General features: G+C 36.0%; 2 protein-coding genes across 20 annotated transcripts in view; both read left to right on the top strand.

Moving 5' to 3' along the window:
* Nucleotides 1-16049, top strand: part of Topaz1 (testis and ovary specific TOPAZ 1) — a 68660-nt gene extending 52611 nt beyond the window's left edge. The window contains exons 17-20 of one of the 3 annotated variants that reach the window (XM_078038010.1): nucleotides 7344-7508; nucleotides 9278-9433; nucleotides 12471-12654; nucleotides 15757-16049. In XM_078038010.1, the coding sequence (XP_077894136.1) occupies nucleotides 7344-7508; nucleotides 9278-9433; nucleotides 12471-12654; nucleotides 15757-15976 (725 nt within the window). In that variant the 3' untranslated portion in view covers nucleotides 15977-16049. Of the gene's footprint in view, nucleotides 1-7343; nucleotides 7509-9229; nucleotides 9434-12470; nucleotides 12655-15756 lie in introns of those variants that run through there. The other 2 variants (XM_040290104.2, XM_078038011.1) reach the window with 2 other exon arrangements.
* Nucleotides 16050-16779: 730 nt separating this feature from the next.
* Nucleotides 16780-19899, top strand: part of Tcaim (T cell activation inhibitor, mitochondrial) — a 34776-nt gene continuing 31656 nt past the window's right edge. For 6 of the 17 annotated variants that reach the window (XM_040290103.2, XM_040290102.2, XM_078038022.1 and 3 more), the window contains exon 1: nucleotides 16780-16955. The gene's annotated coding sequence lies outside the window, so the exon portion shown is untranslated. Of the gene's footprint in view, nucleotides 17044-17149; nucleotides 17307-19899 lie in introns of those variants that run through there. The other 11 variants (XM_040290101.2, XM_040290100.2, XM_078038019.1 and 8 more) reach the window with 3 other exon arrangements.

Here is a 19899-nt window from a genome sequence, read left to right as displayed (position 1 = left end):
CTGACTAGAGTGAGATGAAATCTTAGAGTAGTTTTGATTTGCATTTCTCTAATTGCTAGAGATGTTGAACATTTTTTCGTATATTTGTTGGTTGATAGTATATCATCTTCTGAGAAGTCTATTCAGTTTCTTAGCCCATTTATTGATCGGGTTATTTGGGGTTTGGGGGTGTTAAGTTTTTTGAGCTCTTTATATATCCTAGAGACTAGTGCTCTATCAGATGTGCGTGTGGTAAAAATTTGCTCCCATTCTGTAGGAGCAATTCTCTTCACCTCACTGATTTTTTTCTTTTGCTTAGAAGAAGCTTTTCAGTTTGAATTTATCCCACTTATTGATTCTTGATTTTATTTCTTGCACTATAGGAGTCTTGATAGGGAAGTCGGGGCCTAATCTGACATAATGAAGATTTGGGCCTACTTTTTCTTCTATTAAGTACAGGGTCTCTGGTCTAATTCCTAGGTCCTTGATCCACTTTGAGTTTTGTGCATGGTGAGAGATAGGGGCTTAATTTCATTTTGCTGCATATGGATTTCCAGTTTTCCCAGCACCATTCTTTTTTTTTTTTTTTAAAGAGAGAGTGAGAGAGAGGGACAGAGAGAGAGAGAGAGAGAATTTTAATATTTATTTTTATTTTTTCTTAGTTCTCGGCGGATACAACATCTTTGTTGGTATGTGGTGCTGAGGATCGAACCCGGGCCGCACGCATGCCAGGCAAGCGCGCTACCGCTTGAGCCACATCCTCAGCCCTCCCAGCACCATTCTTGAAAAGGCTATCCTTTCTCCAATATATTGAGATGATCATATGATTCTTATCTATAAGACTATTAATGTGATGAATTACATTTATTGATTTCCATATGTTGAACCAACTTTGCATCCCTGGGATGAACCCCACTTGATTGTGGTGCACCATCTTTTTGATATGTTTTTGTATTCAATTTGCCAGAATTTTATTGAGAAATTTTGCATCTATGTTCATTACAGAGATTGGTCTCAAGTTTTCTTTGATGTGTCTTTGTCTGGTTTTGAAATTGGGGTGATATTGGCCTCATAGAATGAATCTAGAAGTGTTCCCTCTTCTATTTCATGAAATAATTTGAGGAGTATTGGTAATAGTTCTTATTTGAAGGTCTTATAGAAGTATCCATCTGGTCCTGGGCTTTTCTTAATTGGTAGGCTTCTGATGGCATATTCTATTTCATTGCTTAAAAATGATCTGTTTAACTTGTGTGTATGTATGTATATGTGTGTGTATATATATATATATATATCATCCTGATTCTATTTTGGCAAATCATATGATACTAGAAATTTGTAGTGCCTTCGATATTTTCTGTTTTATTGGTGTAAAAATTTTCAAAATAATTTCTTATTCTGTATTTCTGTAGTGTCTGTTGTAATTTTTTTCTTTTTCATCACGGATGTTAGTAATTTGAAATTTCTCTCTCCTTCTTTTTGTTAGCATGACTAAGGGTTTACCATTTTTATTTTTTCAAAGAACCAACTTTTTGTTTTGTAAGTTGTTTCAGTTGTTTCTTTTGTTTCAATTTCATTGATTTCAGCTGACTTTAATTATTTACATCATCTACTGCTTTTGGTGTTGATTTGTTCTTTTTCTAGGGCTTTGAGATGTAATGTTAGATCATTTATTTGTTGACTTTCTTCTTTTTAAGGAATGAGCTCCCGTGCACTAAATTTTCCTCTCTTAGCACTACCTTCAAAGTATCCCAGAGATTTCGATATATTGTATCAGTGTTCTCATTTACCTCTAAGAATTTTTTAATCTCCTCTTTAATGTCCTCTGTGATCCATTTGTTCATTCAATAGCATATTATTTAGTCTCCAGGTATTGGAGTAGTTTCTATTTTTTACTTTATCATTGATTTCTAATTTCATTCCATTATGATCTGATAGAATGCAGAGTAATATCTCTGCTTTTTTGTATTTGCTAAGAGATGCTTTGTGGCATAATAGTCTGTTTTAGAGAAGGATCCATGTGCTGCTGAAAAGAAAGTGTATTCACTCATTGATGGATGAAATATTCTATATGTCTGTTAAGTCTAAGTTGTTGATTGTATTATTGTTCTATAGTTTATTTAGCTTTTGTTTGGAAGATCTATTCAGTGGTTAAAGAGGTGTGTTAAAGTCACCCAGAATTATTGTGTTGTGGTCTATTTGACTCTTGAAATTGAGAGGAGTTTGTTTGAATGTAGATGCTCCATTGTTTAGGGGCATATATTGTTATGTCTTGTTGATGTATGTTTCCCTTGAGCAGTATGAAATGTCCTTTATCCTTTTTGATTAACTTTGGCTTGAAGTCTACTTTATTTGATATGAAGATGGAAACCTCTGCTTGTTTCTGCAGACCACATGAGTGGTATGATTTTTCCCAACTTTTCACCTTGAGTCTGTGGATGTCTTTTCCTGAATGAGATGAGTCTATTGAAGGCAGCATATTGTTAGGTCCTTTTTAAAAAAAAAAAAAAAAACTTCCAGTTATGTCTTTTGATTGAGTTTAGGCCATTATTGAGACATGATTTGTATTCCTAGTCATTTTTGTTTATTTTGGTATTTAACTTGATTTGGTTTCTCTTTGACTGGTTTTTCCTTTAGTGTAATACCTCCCTTTGATGATTTTCATTGTTGTTTTCATTTCTTCCTCATGGAATATTTTGCCAAGGGTGTTCTGTAGTGCAGGCTTTCTGGTTGTAAATTCTTATCATGGAAGGTTTTTATTTTGTCATCAAATCTAAAGCTTAATTTTGCTGGAAATAAGATTCTGGGTTGGCATTCATTTTCTTTCAGAGCTTGGTATATGTTAATTCCAGGATCTTCTAGCTTTCAGGGTCTGGGTTGAGAAATCTGCAGAGATCTTAATTGGTTTCCTCATATGTAAATTCCCTTCTCTTGTGGCTTTTAAAATTCTCTCATTATTCTAAATACTAGGCAATTTCATTATAATGTGCCTTGGTGTGGATCTGTTGTGATTTTGTACACCTGGTATCCTGTAAGCCTCTTGTATTTGGTTTCCTTATTCATTCTTCATGTTTGGAAATTTTTCTGCTAATATTGAATAGATTGTTCATTTCTTTGGTTTGGAATTCTGTGCCTTCCTATCCCAATAACTCTTAAATTTGGTCTTTTTATGTTAACCCATATTTCTTGAATCTTCTTCTCATGGTCTCTTACCAGTTTGACTGTGTAAGCTACATTCTTTTCATTATTATATATTTTGTATTCATTGTCTGAAGTCCTGTCTTCCAGTGGTCTAATCTGTTGGTAATGCTTTCTATTGAGCTTTTAATTTGGTTTATTATTTCTTTCATTTTGAGGATTTCTGTTTGTTTTCTTTTCAGATCCTCTATCTCCTTAATGAAGTTATCTTTTGCTTCCTGTATTTGCTTATGTAACCCTTCATCAAAATGATCTTTTGTTACCTGTATTTGCTCTCTTATATCATCCTTTAACTCACAGAACATTTTAATTATTTACATCCTGAACTACTTCTCTGTCAGTTCTTCTGCTGTCCTGGCCAATGTATTCTAATAATGTAGTGTCTTTGATTGGGGCACTTTCTTCCCTTGTTTTTTCATGTTGTTCATGTGTCTTGCCTTCTAGCACTACAGATCCAAGGTATTAGTTTTTACCCTATAGGCTTATAGTGTCCCTTCAGGATTCCAGTATCTCTGGGGGAGAACAATATTAGTAGATCCCAATACAAATAATATACAGCCTTAAACCACATAGCTGCTATTAAGATGTTTACAGTTTTGTCACAATACACAGAAATGGTAAGTCAATTATTATCTACAATATAAACAGTAGGTTTTCAAAAGGGTCTGCTGTTTCTGATGGTGGACAAAGAGAACCTGGGGTAAGGTGAGAGATGAAGTGTTAAGGGAGTAGGAGGTGAGGATATAGAGTTATTAGATCTTAGGAAGCTTGAAAGAGTAATCTAAAGATGTTGGTTAGTAGCAGGAGAAAGAGAAAGTGATTTGGGGGAGAAAACTGGGAAGATCATAATAGAGTACAAAAAAACAAACAGAAATATTAAGAAAAATAAAAAATAGGAGGTAAAAGAATATACAACACAACTGTAGTATACTATTCAGACATTCTAGTCCTCAGTAGAAAAAGTAGTTGGTTTCACAAATGTTGGGGATGTGAGGGCAAGAGAAGAGGAAGGGGGGGGATCTCAAAGGAAAATACAAAGATTGTTTCTGTTGGAGTTCAGTATCTTTCCTATTTTTCTTATCCAAGTGGGGTTGTCTGTTGTTTGCTGTTATCTCCACCCTCAGGATGGGTAGAAGAGTTGGTCTTGGGGCAGAGTGCCTGGAGCTGGAGTATAGCACTTGCCGGTCCCCTGTGAGAGACTACACCCCAAGGATCTCCTTTGGGGCCTGCTTGTGTGATGTGGACACCTAGTCTTATCCCCTTATATTGCCTATAAACCTCACAATTCCTGGTCTCTAATTTATTAGTCTCCAAACTCTATCCCACTCACCCCTGCCCTTTCTACTTCCCAATCAGGAACCTCTGTAGGTCTTGTGGGCTGCGCTCTATGGGCTGTGCACCTGCCTGGGAGAGCTGTTTTGTATTGGGCGATTCAAGACAAAGCTTTGTGAGCAAGGGACCGGCTGTGTAGCCACAAGCACTGTGCTGGGTTAGTGGCTACCTGGGAGGGGTGGGTGGGAGGGGAGTTGGGGGCAACAGATACCTTGCTGTTCCTTCTAGACCCTAGCTAGTATCCCAAGCTGGGAGTTGCCCCAACTAAAGATGGTGACAAGGGTGTCCCAAGATGGAGGCAGATGCTTTCAGAGATTTAGGGGGAAGGGTGTCAGGTCGGATTGGGCCAGTTGGTGGCACTGGGCGGCATGTTCAGAGATGCGACTCTGTGGTATGCAGTATTGTGGCTGGCAGCTGTCCCCAGACTCTGTCCAGTGTCCCCAGGTGCAGGCCACTGCATGTAGGAGACTATGGCAGTAGTTGCAGTATCCCAAAATGGAGGCAATTGGAGGAGCCCCACATTGCTTGATGGGGGTCCACATGGGAACAGTAGTTGGGATTCCTATGCGGGTGGGCGGCCAGGGGTCCTGCGTGGGAGCAGCTATTGGGGGGTCCTCTAGTAACTCACAGAGAAATAGTATTCCCACTACTTAAATCCAAGGTCATAGAGTGCAACAGAATGCAGCTTCCCTCTAACCTGCCATCTTGGATCCCCCTAGTATGATATGCAATTAGAATATGTAACGTCTATCTTTTTAGGCAAGACCACCCTCCTCTTATAAACTATTCTTTATTATCCTCAAGGTTTATTCTTCTTAATTAATTTCAGAATTGCTGGATCAGGTTTTAATATAGTTCTATAGGAAATTTGATTAGGACTATAGTAAGTGTACACATTAAGGTGAGAACAGATATCTTAGATATTCCCTCATCACAGTATTTACCATGGTAAAAGATGGTTATTTGATCACACTGACTAGCCTGAAAATTCATTTAGGGCAGAAATCATCTTAATAGTCTTTTTATATTCCCAGTGCCAGTATTCAAATGTACAAGTAATGACTGAATATATATATATTGGAAGGTAAGAGGATAAAGAGTGACTATTATACAAAAAAAAAATTTGAACGCCTTTCACTCTGATTTGCCTGTGTGTGTGGTGTTGGGAATCACACAAGATTTCGAATTTCCCAACTGTAGAATAGAGAAAAAACATGAAGATGAATTCAATAAAAACTATTATTGCTATAAAAATATTAAGCGTATTAGTGAACTTTTTATTGGGAGTTCTCATAAATGTATCTACAATGGTAGAGTGATAAACTAGGTGGATTAGTTAAATCAAAAGCTATTAATTTCCTAATTACTTCTGAATTACCAGTTGGTTGGTAGATTCAATATATGAAATAACTACCTTATTTAGAATTTTTAATATAGCTATAGAATTTGCTAAGGTTTTAAAATGAACCTAGTAAGATATATTTTCAAACAATGTAACCATTATTATATCTTGATAAAGAATAAGTACTAAAGAAAAACACTGCAATTTTTTTTAATATTTTTTAGTTGCCGATGTACACAATACCTTTATTTATATGTGGTGCTGAGGATCGAACCCAGGGCCTCACACGTGCTAAGCGAGCGCTCTACCACTGAGCCACAACTCCAGCCCCAACATTGCAATTTTTTACATACATAAGTGGGATATATCTACCTGATATATGACTAACAAAAACCAATTGAACTTGATCAAAATAAATTCTGTTTTATTTAGCAGTTTTACTTTTAAAGGGAATTATATTTACAGGTGATTTATACAGTCTTTGAAGATACCAAGTTCATCTTAATTTTTCTATTAAGTTTATTTAGTTTCTAGCATATTTTGGAGTAAATGGGGATATCTGAATTAATATTCATAAAGTATTTAGAATATTATCTGTCACAGTATCAGCCTGTTAAGTAAATCAGTAGTCAAAGGGGCTCTAGTATGTTTAAAACAGGCTCCTGTTTGAAAGCTTGTGTTGTGTGTGTGTGTGTGTGTGTGTGTGTGTGTGTGTGCGTGCATGCGTGGGTGCGCTCGCGTGCAGTCTTTTGGCATTATGTATCAAATATTTCTTCACTCACCTTTTGTAGTCACTGTTCTGGGAAGGCAATGAGTGGGGAGGGGGGACAGAAAAATGTTACTTACATGTTATGCCCTGTTGCCTCATCATTGAGTCTTTGTGTGTAAAACTGAGTGAATTAGGTAAATTATAGCAAATTGTTTTTATCAATCTAAGAATTAGAGCAGAAATTAAGGAACTGTAACATAAGGTAATTTCTTTCATTTTGTAAGCTGTGTGATGGATACATGAGCTCATTAAGCTTTTATATCGTGTTAGGTATTCTTTCATATCAAATATTTCACAGTAGGAATTGTTTTAAAAAATTAAATCGGGGGAGATGAGCTATTCCCCAAAAGGATCAAAAACTAACTGAATTAAGTATTCTTTATTGTAAAATTGTTAAACTTGGCCACATAAATGTTGTTAAACCAAATATTCATTATAAATTTAACATTATAAAATAAACATTAACTTAGAATTTATCACTGCCTAATACACTTAGATGAAGTATTAATTTTAAAATAAGCATAACAGAGTGACTTAGTTTGCATACTACTAGGCTGATGACCTCACTTATAACTTGTTTCTAAAATTTGAGCTATATTTATCTTTTCTCAGTATTCATGTCTTAGGTTTTGCCACTTTCTCCAAAAGATATTTTAAAACATTACTTGTGATTAAACTAAGGGTAATTTCCATGGTGTTAAATATTCTTTTTTTTTCTTTTGGAAGAATCAGAATGGGTAATCAACACACCTCTTTGGCCTTGTGATAGACTGGATGTGCTTAATCGACATAATTTGCTTTGTACAATTGCACATGAAATCTTAGCCAAGAGCCTTTACAGACAGACATTTGAAGTTTTGCAGAATCTACCAGGTTTTCAAAATTCTCAAGGTATGTTTATGCAAAGTCTGCCTTAATTATCTTTTCCCATCTGGTGTTTAACTGTTAATAAGAAACAATTCTACACCTGTTTTGGTTGAATTTTTATATTCCAGCATATTTTTTTAATGAAGTTGTTTTCTGTAAAATGTATTCTCTGCAAACTGAATATGCTTTCCTGATGGTCTCAGAAAATCAGAGATACTTATCTTTGGGTTGTCAGCAGTTCCTAACATAAACATTTTCATCACTCCCTTTTCCCTGCCTCTTGTCATCTGTAAACAGTTTGCTTAAGTACTCCCAGCAAGCCTTGTATCTTAAAAAATTCATGGCAGTGGAATAATGAAGAATACTTTTCTCCTTTGACTTTATAAATATAAAGTTTAGTTTACATCACCTTGGAACATAGATAAATTTGAAATGAATGGAGGAAATGAAGCAGATGGCAAGTTTGAAGAAGGAATACCAGTGCTGGCAATGGTAGTACTTTTTGTCTTTTTCCCCCCTGCCATTTTAGGGCTTGAACCTAGAGATGCTCTACCACTGAGCTATATCCCATCCCTTTTTATTTATTTTGAAACAGGGTCTTACTAAGTTGCCCCCATGGCCTCAGACGATCCTCCTGCCTTACGCCTCCCAGATACCAGGAATTATAGGCATATACCACTGCACCTATCTAAATAGTTCTCTTAAAGGTTAAAGCTCAAGTCATAGATGGATAGAAACAGGGAGTTCATGAGAAATCACTTTTGAGCCATGAGATGGGTTTATAGGATGATGAAAACATTAATTTAAAGACTCTCCTCAGTGCTTTTATCATATTCTCTTTGAATCTTCATTTTCCCATGCATTCCTCAGAGATCCTATATTACAATTAGCATTCCTATCTGTTGCTCCTTCTAGATAGTGAGCTCCTTCAAGAAGCTTTATCTTGGTTATCCCTATTAATAGACCTTTAATATACAGTTGAGTCAGTAATGAAACAAAGTAACCATAAGGAGTTACAGATAGTTGTGCCCGATTTTTAGTAAACCCTAAATGGCAAGCTACAGGAGTTTCCATCTCTGGATAAGGGGTCACTGGAGGTTGAGGTTTAAGAAAGATGTAAAAAAAAGTTGGTGTTAAGAAAATTCCTGTGGGAGGAATATTTAAGAAGAGGCTAAAGGAAAAGAGATTAATTTTCTGATAAAGCCTGGACCACTAACAATTCATTAAGTGATAAAGACAAAATCTAGCTCTTAGACCCAACAGAATAGAAGGGGGAAAATGTTGGGAAGTCTCCACAATGATTTCTCTTTCCTCTATGAATAACTAAAGGAATAGAAATACTAAAGGATTTTTTAAATTTAAGAGTGAATATTTTTTAGTTAATTATGTAGTTTTAGTCATGGGAAGTACAAGGCTGAGCTGTAGTTTATGCAGAGGAATGAAGTCTTTCGAGACACCTCAGATACACATTCTCCTATGGGGACCAAATACAGAGATGTTAATGCAACCTCTGAAACCTGTGTGCAGCTTCCTTTCATATTCTCCATTACAAAGGAAATGAAGCTTTGTTTCATCAAATGCGTTTTTATTTAGGAAAATATATAACATTGCATTTTAATGACTGTGACTTCTGTAGTGGGTAAGAAAGGATCAAGGGGAGTCTGGGGGTGGTAGGGGGAAGAAGGGAGTAAGTTTGAGAGACTGAGATAGTTAAATTTCATTGTATCAATTTATTTTTATTTCAGAAAATATGGAGGTCTCACAGTATAGCCTTCTTTTTAATAAACTTCTAGATGCCTGTATAGAAAGCAACAGTCTTGGCATGTCATCCTCTGTAGCAGAATTCATGATTTCAAAGAATATCCCTATTGATTTTTCCTTTCTTAGAAGATTGATTACTTCTTTGGGAAGGAGTTGTTTATGGCTTAAGGCCAGAACCCACTACAAAAGTAAGTTCCATTTTAAAAAAAATTAATTTGATATACATTGGTTTTGAATTTTACTTTTTAACAAAGATCCATCTATAATATTTAATGCTAGACATTTAAATATATTCAAAGATAGTAGTCTGAACAGATGAGTGCTGTCTTTCAAAACCTGTTACTTCTCCTGTTTCCACTTAATCTTTTTTTTTTCTTTGTACACTGGCAAGTCCACTAGAGGGTGAGCAAAGGAAATGAATGACAAAATGTGAAATTAGTTTGACATATCTTATAAGTAAAACAATATAGGGTAGAGTGAAAAAATTAAAGAATATCTTCATGGTTTACTTATGCCTGACATATCCCTGGTCGTTAAAGCTTGGAATGTCCCATAGAAGGTCATATAGGAAATAAAGAAGCTGCCATGTCGATGGAACATGCTACATAAGTGTTTTACATGACTTCTAGTAATAAAACTTTGTTAGTCTATTTATAGCTGTTTCTCTCTAATAGGTAAGCCTAGAAAACTAGTACTTTCTCTAGTCTCAGTCACCTCAAAGGTATTTTTACTAGAAAGTAATTTCATTTAGGATCTAAATCTGAAATTTTTCCTGCCTTCATGAACTAATTTGTCTTAAATTTCTATCTCTACCACTGTCGTGTGTATAACATTTGTATAATATATACAATCATTTGTGTACCCATGATTTGTCTTCCTATGCCAGATGTACCAAACATCCTAGCCACACTATCTGGGAATTGGAACTCTTTTTCATTCTTATGAAAAACAGTTCACTTATAATCACTTTAGCACGTGGTAACTTTTCTCCAGAGAAATGGTAAAGAAAATATTAGGTGCATTTCAGGTAGTATGATTTTTACTTCAGTTACATACATACACATGTGTGTGCTGAGCCATTTTGTAGTATGTATTAAACAAAAAGTTTGAAAACAATATATTTTAAAAGGTGATCAGAAATTTAGAGGAGAGCTAGAATTGTTTGTTCATAAAACTTCATTGTAATTTTGTGGTCATGTTTCAGCTCTTTATACTGTTTCCCTGAAGATTGCTAGAACCCCACTCCCCTCACACACTACTCACACGCACACACACGTACTATATGCAAAACTTTGTGATTTTAGTTTTTAGAATTGAAGTTACTGGGGTAATTTATTTTTAAATAACTAATTCTGAAACTTGGGAAATGCTGTCAGAAGGTATTTATATGCCATAGAACCAAAATATAAATGTGGAATCATTTAAATGTGACTCCTATAAATCTGTTTTTAGTTGGAAATAAAATTTTGTATTAAAGCAATTAAGCTTAATTATTCTTAAATGTTATTAATAGCTTTATTGAGGTATTATTCAATTACCATGCAATTCACCACTTAAGTATACAATTCAATGGTTTTTAGTGTGGAGATGTACAACAAATACCACAACCAAGTTTAGAATATTTTCATCACTCCAAAAACAAACTCCATATCCATTAGCAGTTATTCATTATTCCCCTGCCCTCTGTACTTTCATCCATAATAAGAATTACTTGTAAAGTTTTTTAGTCATATGTTAAAGCAGTTAGTGTCTACATATAATTCAGTACCTTTCTTTTTTTTTTTTTTTTAAGAGGTGGAAACCATGGAAGTGTGGTTGTTTCCCCTTTTTATAGTTCTTTTTTTTTTTAAGAGAGAGAGAAGAGGAGGAGGAGGAGGGAGAGAGAGAGAATTTTTAATATTTTTTATTTAGTTTTTAGCAGACACAACATCTTTGTTTGTATATGGTGCTGAGGATCGAACCTGGGCCGCACGCATGCCAGGCGAGCGCGCTACCGCTTGAGCCACATCCCCAGCCCCAGTACCTTTCTTATTAGCACTTTTATTTTACCTAATTACACCTATGCCTTATTTCATATGCAGTGTAACTTCCGAGACTTTGCAAGAAAGGTGAGGAAGTATAGAATCTTCTTGGTTTTTCAAAAAATATACTTGAAAACCAAGTAAGTAATTTATAGGCATCAATTAGTCCTCCAGACACTTCAGTGTTGATATATTAAACACAATGGGATCATCCTTTGGATTTACCTTCAGACATAGCTTAACATTTGCAAAAAAAAAAAAATTTAATTACTTACAGTCACATCAATAAATGGGAGTAATTGTACCTCATGTCAAAGGTAGTAAATTGGCAGATTAAAATGAGACAACACCTATGTATTTAACACAGGTAACAGGCACATAGTAGTTTCACAAAGTTTAGTAATCATCATCCATATTAGCTTGAAAAAACTTAAAGCATAAACAACTTTTAATTATTTAAAATTTAATTGTTTAAATTTTAATTTGAATGGATTTTGGTAAAATATAACAATATTGCCTATATACAGTTTGGATGTCCTAGGAGTTTTAAAGGGATTTTCCCCCTATTTAACACTTCTAATAACCCCCTAAAATAAGTTTCAAAGTTCAATCTCCTTGAAAAGTTATTTTAGAACATGAATTGATGAATATAGTAATATCACACCTAGTGCTATAGAATGAAAATATATTTTAATCTAGTGCTTAGCACAATGTAAGACATAGTAAGAAACAGTAATGTATAAACTGTAATGCCTCTGTAAGTTAATTAAAAATATTTGATAGGAAGCAAAAACTTAATGTTATAATTCATGTTTTAGATTCATAATTCAAATAGGCAATATCTATAAATACATTAAAACCAGATGTCATTGGAAAAAAAAATCCTAAGGAACTATTCTGGTGTTTTTGTTTTTTGTTTTTTGTTTTTTGAAATTACATTGTAATTGGCTTAAAATGATACCTGCCACAAAAACATCATTTTTCAGATAGTCTTATATTTCCCACTTTATATCTAATGTTTCAAAAGTATTTTATAAAGAATAATGTCAAGTGTACTAAGAAACTCACTACCATATAACTTGTGTAGTAAATCTAATGTGAAGAATTATTCTATCATAATGTAATTGTCACCTATGGATATTTCAGATGTCTAGGTCTTTACTTATGGGAGCTTTAGTAAAGTTTGACCTGTTTGATTTTTCAGGTGCTGTTTCATTAGGTTGCTATCCACCACTGGAGGGAAATTTATACCGAAAACTTCTATTGATTCCTTCTTATTTATCTGAGATTGAAATGCTTTTAGCTATTGAAATCTTCCTGGTATCTAATGCTAGTAGTATTCAGAGTCCTGGAACGTCCACACAGATGTTACAGATAGTTTTGAAAAGGTTGGTTGATAAAACTAACTACATTCTGAAAGCAGATTATGGGTTCCCATACGTGTCCTACATTACAAATGTTTTTTGTACTTGTATATTTTTATTTTTACATATACTCTGTAGATAGATATATAAACATGTGTATTACAAAATTTGCTAATATTTAAGAAAGCATAGGATTTATTTGAGACTTAAAACTAAACAAGTTAAGGGGCTGGGCATGTAACTCAAAAGTAGGGTACATGGTTAAGATGCTCAAAGCCTTGGTTTCAATCCCCAGCACCACCAAAATAAAAGTTAGTAGCATTCAAACACTTCAAGTAACTTCAAAGCTGTTAGATTTGAAAAAGATTGATCTTCAGATACCCACTTTTCCTATAATTGTACCTATTTGTTTAGAAATTGTAATTGTTTAGAGATTGGTACCTAAAAGTTCTTCTTGGTAACCCAAAAGATGTAAAAACCAGGTCTAAGCCAGGTGCAATGGCACACACCTATAATCCAGCCCCAGGAACTAAGGACCTTGCTAAGTTGCTTAAGGCCTTACTATCTCAAAATAAAAAATTTTTAAAAGGGTTGGGGATGTTGCTCAGTGGTTAAGGCACCCTGGGTTCAATCCCTGGTACCAAAGGGGAGTGAGGGAACCCACAGGTCTAAAAGGGAAATATGTGATATTTTACTTGGTTCAGTCAAGAATACTACTGAAAATGAAGCCATCAGCCTAGTTTCCATATTTTAAAATGTTTCTATATATGCATAGATATTATAATATAGGTGTTTGACTAGAGTGACACTTTAACGTCCCCTGAATTTAGACTTATACCACTGATTTCTTGCTTGCCTAACCCAGGAAACCTGAAACATAAGGATCTCACAGGACTCCTATTTTAGAGTTTCTTGACAAGAATTTTGCTTCAGTTTATTGATGTAATGAATCAGATCCTCAGATTGAATACTATTGCATAGCTTTCTATTGCATAACAAATAACCTAAAATCTAGTGACCTAAAATAGCAAATATTATCTTTGTTTTTGTGGGTTAGAAATTTCAGAACAGTTTAGCTGGATGGTTCAAGCTCAGCATCTTTTACAAGACAGAATTTTTCATGTAATTGGAGTCAGAATGTCAGGAGCTGTAGTCTTCTACATGATGCCTTGACTGCATCTAGACATTGCCTTTCCTAGTTGAATCTCTTGATTGCCTATTGTCCAAAAGCCTCAGTTCAACACATGAGCATTTCCATAGGTTGCTTGAGTAAAAGGAGAAAACTGCAAGGCCTTTTGTGACCTGTATCAAGCAAGAACTGTGAATGGTGTCAGATTTTACCCTATCTTTAAGTTACAAGTTAGCATGCCACAGTTTCCTGAATGCTTGCATAAGACTCAAGACTCTTCTGTTGGAGACAAGAGTACTTTATTGTGGTGCAGGGAACAGCATGACTATCTGCATATTTATATTATTCATTCTCATTACTAAATCCACAAATGGACCTTTGTGTATTACCTGCAGATGCACTGGATTCTGTTACAGGAGAGGAGTCCTAAGCTTAAGAGAATCCAAATCTTTTATAATGGGAAATAGCATGCCTACTTTTTGTTCTGCAGGGAGATACTATCTCCATCTTCTAAGGCTGTAAATAAACCTGCCTTTTTCTCCTAAAGGAGAAATTATCCTGACTTTCAAGATTGTTCCAAATTTCAAAGATGTTTATATATAATGAACAAAGGATAGTTGGTGCCTTTCAAAAAAACTTCCCAAATTTCAGGATACCATGGAAAATTGTCATCCCAACAACCTAGTAACCAAAGTGACAGTGAACAACTTTGGATTTCTTCTGTTTATTATAGAAGTCATTAGTCTAGCTCACTAGAAAGAAAATAATTTCAGCTCCACCTTTTTTTTTAAAACCCACTAAAATTAACACCCCCTCACACACACTTTTTTTTTTTTTTAATAGCTTTGTTTTCTGAGGATTTCCTCTTTTAACCACTGTGAACTATAGTGCCTGAGGCAACTGGGCTTCCCATCATCTTAATGAGGGCTTGATTTTTCTGGTAGCATTCCATTCCTCACACATGCGGTCTATTTACTCACTGTTGAATTTGGGGAGTATTTGTGGCCCTAGAGCATAACTAGTGACATCCATAGAACTTGATTTCTTTTTTATCCAAGCTGAGTATATTTTCTCTTATTATCATGCTGATCTCGGCCTTATAATATTAACTCTTCTGAGAGAAAATATTACTCATCTTTAGATTTTCAAAACACTACACATATTTGGCATATGCTCAGTCTACCAGAGCACCACTTGCTAAGCTAGAAGGCACTTGGCCACTTTTTCCTCTCTTTGACCATTGGCTCCTGTTTCAAGTGCTAATATAACACCTACATCTCTATTTTAAATACTTCCCATCCTATATCCCAGAGGAAAAAGTGCCCTAAAGAATGAATTTTACAAAAGCACCCACAGTCACAACTGATAGCAGAGAGCGGGTAGAAAATGTATTTATTAGAAAAGTAAATTTTAGCACTTACTTTCTTCAGTCCTGACTTATTACTTCATTAAGTTAAGATATACAGCAATACAGTTCGATACCAAATATTAGCCACTTTTATTTGCTTTCACCTAACAATAGTCAATATCAAGATAAATTTAACATGCAGTTGTCAGTAATGCAAAACTTCATTCCATTTAATATTCTTTCATGCATTATAGTGAATAATTATACAGTCATTAACTTTGCAAATACAAAGTGATAGGTAATTATGCTTTAGATCAGTATTTTACAAGTCATCAGTTGCTGCCTAGTTTGTGATGCAATCATTTTAGGGTGTTGCCACCATCACTGTTAAAATTGAAAGACAATATAAAATGTACATCATCTGAGTAACTATTTTATGAGATTTCTCATTTTTTATGAAATTTTTATATTACCGGGTCAAAATTTACAATACCTTTCTTCCCATGCATGGGTCATTGTCTGAAAGATACTTCTAAAACAATAAAGTGAAAGGAGTGTCATGGCTTAGTACCAATATAAATGAAGCTTTTCAAGAAACCATATTGTTGCTTTTTAGAATTTCTGACTTTGTGAGATGTTCCCTTTATAGATGTGAAGACAACAAGCCTCGGAGCAAGGATGATTATCAAGCTGCAGTGGAAAGGTTAATTATGGCTGCTCGAATATCAGATCCAAAGCTTTTCATTAAGCACATGACTGTCAATGTTAATAAGGAACAGGTTTATAGTTTGGAACATTGTTCTGCCCTGAAATGGTTGAAAGAGAATATGAAATGGGCTGGAAAGGTTTGGCTTTTCAGTAACCATTAGTTAATAAAGGCTTTTTTTTTTTTTAAGTTCAAGTAATCATTGTTGAAAATAAAAAGCAATAAAAAAGTTTTCACTTTTGAGTTTTTGCACTTTTTAAAAATTATAGCAAGTTAACTTTTCAAGCAGTAAAAGTTTGTATTGATATATGTAATTTGTAATAGTTTTATCCACACTGAAAGTGACCTTTCAAATTAATTTAGAAGAACTTCGGTGTGGTAAATCCCCATTTACTGCAAAATCCAAACAGTGAAAAAAATCACTGAATACTGTGCACCATTTAATAAAAAGGAACATTGCAAGCAGGTAACAAGTTTTTCTGTAAGGGTATGAAAGGGATTAGTGTGTCCTCAGTTCAGTCTAAGCTAACCTACAACAAATCTTTGTAAATGGTAAAATAATATTAAAGCGACTTGAACACAACTTTCAAGGTACCTTCTGAATTTAAAGGCATGCTTCCTGAATTTTTCCTTTGGTGCATCTTAGAATACTGCTTTTTGAATATTTGTATTTTGTTACATTAGTAACAAATACGAGAACTATCCAAACCACTTTGGAAGTTAAAACTTCTTTTCTGAAGACAGCTTCAAAATCTGCAGCGTATTCGCCAACATAATAGCCCTCATTTTTAATTTGGTGCTTAAAACCATAAATTCATATCATTTAGAGAGAAAAAAATGAATAGTTAAAGAACAAGATGTGACCGTGACGGGGGCTGGAGCACAGAAACCTTCAGGGAGTCCCCAGAGTGCGTTGACTGCGGCATCCCTCGCCAGGCTCCGGGGCGGGGCGGAGCGGCGCTGCGCATGCGTGCCCCGCCCCCCAGCGCGCGCCCAGTTTGCCCTTCGTGGTTCCCCGCCGGCCCTCGGGCCAGACCACCTCCTGCCGGCTAGCCACCCGTCTCCCTGCGGCCTAGTCCCGCACATTCCGGAGCGCTCTTCAGCGCCTCCTAAAGCTCTCAGCGGAGCCCCCCGGGCGGCCGGTAAGAAGGCAGGGAAGCAGCAGGCTGTGGCGCCGACGTCAGCGCGGCGGGGCGCCTCGAGGCTCGGCCCGCGCGCAGGCGCGTTGGGGTAAGGCTGCTTGACCTGCACCCGGCCGCCTGCGGGCGCTCGGGGATACGGCGGCGCGCGGCCTATTGGCTCCTTGGTTGGCGTGGGCGGTGGCTCCCCGCGAGCGCGCGCTCGCACAACTTGGCCTCCTGGAACGCGCATGCTGTGAGGAGCGCGGACCAAGTGCCAGATCGTAGGTCGGTCCCTTCCGAGGAGAAAGCGGAGGCAGAGCTCGCACCACCTCAGCTTGGGCTTTGAACTTTTAAAGCTCGTCTGGGGCCCGGGTATCTATATGTGCTTCATCTTTCCTTGGAAGGAGAACACAGAGACTTTAGGCTTCATTGTTTCCGACTTAAGATTTCCCAAAGTGTTTGTCTTACTGCAAATTGTTACGACTTAAATTTCATAGCAAGGGATTTAGAAAAGAGCCAGATGGAGCAAACTGCTTTCAAAAAAAAAAAAACCTTACAAGATGGTTACTAAGGGAAGTCACAGTTTAAATGAGAGTAACCTAAGGTTAACTGTTAAATAAGTTACTTTAAAATGAAAATTGTCCCAAGAGGTCAAAGCTCAGTCCTGGGACCTCCACTTGGCAAACACTGTTAATGGTTGTTTCTGTATCTGGCGAAAGTAATCTAATCTTTTTCTTACATTGCCCCATAATTTGGATTTTTCACCAATTATTTTTCCAATAAATTTGGTTTGGAATTGCACAGACACTAAGTGATCTGTAAATGGATTGTTTCCCATCTTCCAGTCCCCATTTAGAGAGGACACCCATCTCCTTGAACATGACTTTCCAGAGCTCTTAGGTTTCCTATTTTACCCTGTGCATGTCTGTATCATTACATTTACTGTATTGTTTTATGATCATCTGCCTGTGTGTCTGTTTTTCCACTTCTTCTCTCTTCTATACTTAAGATTTTGGGGAGCTGGAATTGTCTTGATTTGGGGGTTTTTTTGTTGTTGTTTTTTTAATTGTAGATGGACACCTTTATTTTATTTATGTTTTATGTGGTGCTGATGATCAAACCCACTGCCTCACACATACTAGGCAAGCACTTTACCACTGAGCCACAAATCCAGCCCTGTCTTGATTTTTTTCCCCCTATTCCCAGAACTTTACACAGGACTTGGCACATGAGCCTTGGGTGGGTGCTTCTTGGACCCAGAATGCCTCCCAAGTCTGGTAAGACAGCCTAACTTCTTTGGTTGTTTTGTAGCATGCCTAAGGCCTTTTCCAAATGGAAGGCTAAACGGTTAAATGAAATATGGACAGGAACCACTTGCATTAAGAGTTTAAAGACAAGAAGCCTACAATTGATGTGGATGCCCCTAGCTTTCACAGCTCACTTTACTACATAGGAGAGCACCCAAGTACTCTAGCAGTGTATCTTCAGCTGATAGTAACATGACTTTCTGTGTAGCTGGTTCTATAAGGGAAGAAAACATGAGATCTGAATCTTCTACCATTCTCGGCAGTATGTCTTTCAACATAGATTAAAAGGTTGGTGTTCTGATCATCAGACCTCTTCTGATTTAGTTTTTCCAGGACCTGCTTATTTATGCCTGAAGCGGTACAGTTGGGTTCTTGGCCTTGCAAGATTAAGACTAAGAGCTGTGTCACACACAAAGGCAAGCAGCCATGCCTCACAGCCTGCTGGACTCTTTCATTGTCTCCACTTAGAATTTTATTTCTAAAAATCTCAAAAAGTAAATAAGCTATACAGGGAACAAGGAACTGGTTCAAGAACAGTTTTAAAATTACTTGATTGGCATATGATTGTGCATCTAAAGATCTTTCCCTGTGTTTGTATTAGGAACTTTTTTTATTTATGTTTTTGGTTGTAGTTGGACACAATACCTTTATTTTATTTATTTATTTATTTATTTAATGTGATGCTAAAGATGGAACCCAGGGCCTCGCACATACTAGGCAAGCACTCTACCGCTGAGCTACAATCCCAACCCTGTATTAGGTATTTTTAGTGAATTAAAGTTTAAAAGCTTTCTAACAGACATCTCACAATCCTCTGAGAACCTAAAGCAACAGTTGTCAGACTGAGCATGTATCAGAGTCCCCTGAGAGTGTGTCTTGGCAGAGATCTCTGGATCCTACCCAGTTTCTGGTTCTGCAAAGCTGGGGTGGGGTCTAATAATCTGCATTTCTGACAAGTTCCTGGTGATGCTGTTTTTGCTTTGAGACCTCTGCCCTTAAAGTTGTATTTTTTTTTTCTTCCTTTATCCTTTTCCTTTTCCAAAACTGGAGCTAGATCAGATCACAGTTTCCCTGTCACTTAAGTCTTCAGAGCTTAAAGGAGAGTTTACAGGAAACATGTGATAGTTATTTCCCACTTACAGGTCTCCAAGGGAAAACATCCATTTCCATTGCAATTCTTAAAAAGAACCAAAAAAATATACATTTAATTCTTCCCGTGATTTGTGTAGGAAATGTTTATGTTAAAACAATAATTTAAGTAGATGTCAGATTTATTAACTGAATATATATATGAATACATACACACACATATAATTTTCTCCTTTCTCAATATGATTGATGACATATTTCTATAGGAAGGTGTATGTGAAAAGGGAGAATTGCTGGAAGCAGCAAAAGAAGTTACATTCCCTCTCACTGTTCCACTGTCCTCCAAGGAACAGTGTTTTTAAAAATCAGTATTAATTTATAAAGAAGCAATTCCCATACCACTACATTATCATACCCACATCAGTTTTCTTTTTTGAGGAGAAAAAAATACTATTTCTATCAAAACGAATGTTTTATTACTAAGCAGGCACTAATTTTGTCTTGAAATAGTAAACATAAACAATTAGCCATGTTTATTCTGATAGATTCAAACTAATTTTTCCTACTAA

The sequence above is a fragment of the Ictidomys tridecemlineatus genome, chromosome 2 (genome assembly GCF_052094955.1).
Source record: "Ictidomys tridecemlineatus isolate mIctTri1 chromosome 2, mIctTri1.hap1, whole genome shotgun sequence".
NCBI classification, from domain to species: domain Eukaryota; kingdom Metazoa; phylum Chordata; class Mammalia; order Rodentia; family Sciuridae; genus Ictidomys; species Ictidomys tridecemlineatus.
The sequence above is the reverse complement of the archived record's forward strand: the minus strand, read 5'-3'. Positions and strand labels throughout refer to the sequence as shown.